The sequence below is a fragment of the Tupaia chinensis genome, unplaced genomic scaffold, assembly GCF_000334495.1.
Source record: "Tupaia chinensis unplaced genomic scaffold, TupChi_1.0 Scaffold000216_1, whole genome shotgun sequence".
In the NCBI taxonomy this organism is placed as follows: Eukaryota; Metazoa; Chordata; class Mammalia; order Scandentia; family Tupaiidae; genus Tupaia; species Tupaia belangeri.
Window position 1 is genome coordinate 835,453 of NW_006159691.1, and position 2,727 is coordinate 838,179.

The 2,727-nt window shown below is 53.9% G+C and overlaps 1 protein-coding gene across 1 annotated transcript in view; it reads left to right on the forward strand.

Moving 5' to 3' along the window:
• The window catches only part of FITM2 (fat storage inducing transmembrane protein 2), a 4,456-nt gene that overhangs the window by 557 nt on the left and 1,172 nt on the right, over positions 1–2,727 (forward strand). Inside the window, exon 2 of the mRNA XM_006147571.3 lies at positions 2,424–2,726. Within this exon, the coding sequence (XP_006147633.1) occupies positions 2,424–2,726 (303 nt within the window). The remainder of the gene's footprint in view (positions 1–2,423; position 2,727) is intronic.

Sequence of the window (2,727 nt, forward strand, 5' to 3'; positions counted from 1 at the left end):
TCAGGAGTCGGCCCCTGCCCCTCTTGGGGGGTGGCACCGTCTTCCTGCCTGCCTGTGCCAGACCCGGCACCTCCACCCGGTGTCATATCCCCAGAATTCCGGCACCACCTGGGAAAGACCCCCATGCCACCTCTGAGAGCCCTGCCCCAGCCCGTGACGGGACCCCGTGCCGTGACATTGGCAGAGGAGTGGAACCTCCAGTCTCTGACCTTTCCCCTGGATCGCCTCGGACCTTCCCAGCCACCCAAAGTGCATGGCAGTGGCCCAGAAATCATCCCTGCTGGGCTCTTTGGGACAGCTCCTTAGCTCCACCCACTCACTGTTTCTCTTTTACTTTTTTTTTTTTTTTAACTCCTGGATTTTAAGTTTATTGCATAAAAATACTGTGGCAGTAATTAGAGAAACAGGACATAGAAAGTTACTCCCTCAACTTGAGCCTGATTCTGCAGCGTTAGTGCCGCCAGCATCCCCTGAAAGTCAGCCCGACTGCGGGGCTGCTCTTAAACCCCGCGTCCTCTCCGGGCAGCCTGCTCGGATGCCGGCCCGCCTTGGCTCTAGCAAGGCTCTTATCAGTCCCAGTGGAGGTTTCACTGACAGCCACTTGGGTGGTGCCTGAGAAATTGGAAAGAGTCATCCTGTCCTTGGCCCTCCTGCTTCCTCACCCACCCTGAGAGGCTGGGCTAAGAATAGCCCGAGAGTGGTAGTGGCCACACTCTCCTGAGCCAGGCAGGCAGACAGGCAGCTCCGAGGCTTGGTTGGGCAAGGAGCGAGCAGGCTGGCACTCCAGCCGGTGTTGTTTGGGGGTGGCCATGGTTTCTGGCATTTTATTCCAAGCCTCTGTGCTAATGGAAGAGAACAAGTGAGTCACTGGACCTGGAAGGGCTCTCAAAATCATGTGCCCCCCCCCCAGCTCCATTTAACAGTGGAGGAAACTGAGCCCTAAGAAATGATGTAGCAACCAGAGTCGGGGCTGGAGCCCAGCTCTTCCCGTTCACTGTAAGGCTTTGTTCCAAGTCTCTTTCTGCCATTTGGGAAAGAGCTGTGGTACGGTAGGGGAAGGGGAAAGCATGGGCTTTGGAGCTGGCCAGAGCGTGGTCTCATCTCTGCTTGCCGGTTGGTGAGTGTGACTGCGGGCACGGTACTGAACCTGTCTGAGCCTGCGTCCTTGTCTGTAAAGTGAAGCACCCAGAGGATCGCGAGTGTTCCTGGGGACAGTGGGTGTGTGTGAAAGCTCCTGGCATTTGGCAGATGCACTATTATTACTACTCCTCTCTTGAGTAAATAACATAGTACTTTCTTTTACTTTGTCTTTTTTTTTTTTTTAGGTTTTTGCCATAGGACATGTGCACTCACCAGAGAGAAACAGAGAGAGGGAAAGTGAGAAATCACCTCCCTGGGGGGATGGCCATGCTACAGTCTCATCTCTTCCATTCTCCTCCTGGGATTTTGGGCGCATACACACATGCACTCAGTGTGATTTTCAGGCTGCCAGATCAGGACTTGAACCATGGTCGGCCATGTGAGAGTCCAACACCTGAACCACCATGCCACCTGCTGGCCCCCATTTTTTTTTTTCCTATCAAGTAGAGTGCACAACATGCACATGAGAGAGAAAGGAAAAGGGGCATCCTCCACAGGGTCTGGACATGCCCTATCCCTGTCCTCCAGCCCTCTGTCTGGTTGGATCTAGGGCACCAGTGTAAGTGCCTAGTGTGACTGGGGATTGGAACCTTGGTCACCATGTGGGATCTGGCTTGTGATGCAGTGTGTCACCCCTGTCCCACAGAGCTGGCCCCCACCGCACCACTTTTGACCTCCACTTTGGGCATGGCAGTTCTCTGTGCCAAAGTTTGCTCTGTAAAAAGGGGGCTCATAGTATCTGCCTGATAGAAATGTTTAAGGATTAAACAGTACATGCATTTAAAGTACATGGTAAGTGAAGCAACACCCCACCCCACCCCCAGTCCCTGGGGATACATTCCAAGATGCCCCAGTGGCTAGCACCAAACCCTCTATGTACTGTTCGCTGAAGCCGACAACCCAGACAGTGGCTGATGGGCCGGTAGCCTGCACAGCATGGCTGGGGTGCACACAGGGATGAGTTACATCCCAGGCGGGACAGGGTGGGATGCCATGAGATGTCATCATGCTATTCAGAATAGCGCATGATTTAAAAGTTATACATTGTTCATTTCTAGAACTTGCCACCTAATAGTTTCAGACGGCGGTTGACAGTGGGTAACAGAAACTGCAGAAACTGAAACTGCAGAGGTGGGGGTACTGTCGTCCAGATGTGTGGCTTAATGCTCTAGCTGCGATGAAGTGCTCTCATTTCCCTCCCGGAGGATGCCAGAGTCCAAAGCCCTGACATTGTCTCCTCTCCATCTTGTCCCATCTTCACTTCTACTTTCCTCCTCTGTCAGGTATTTTGTCAAAGTGGCCTGGGCTTGGACGTTCTGTCTCCTCCTGCCTTTCATTGCTGTTACCAATTACCACCTGACGGGCAAGGCTGGCCTGGTCCTGAGGCGGCTGAGCACCCTGCTGGTGGGCACGGCCATCTGGTATACCTGTACCTCCCTCTTCTCCAACATCGAGCACTACACGGGCAGCTGCTACCAGTCGCCGGCCTTGGAGGGCATCAGGAGGGAGCACCAGAGCAAGCAGCAGTGCCACAGGGAAGGAGGCTTTTGGCATGGCTTTGACATCTCCGGCCACTCCTTCCTGCTG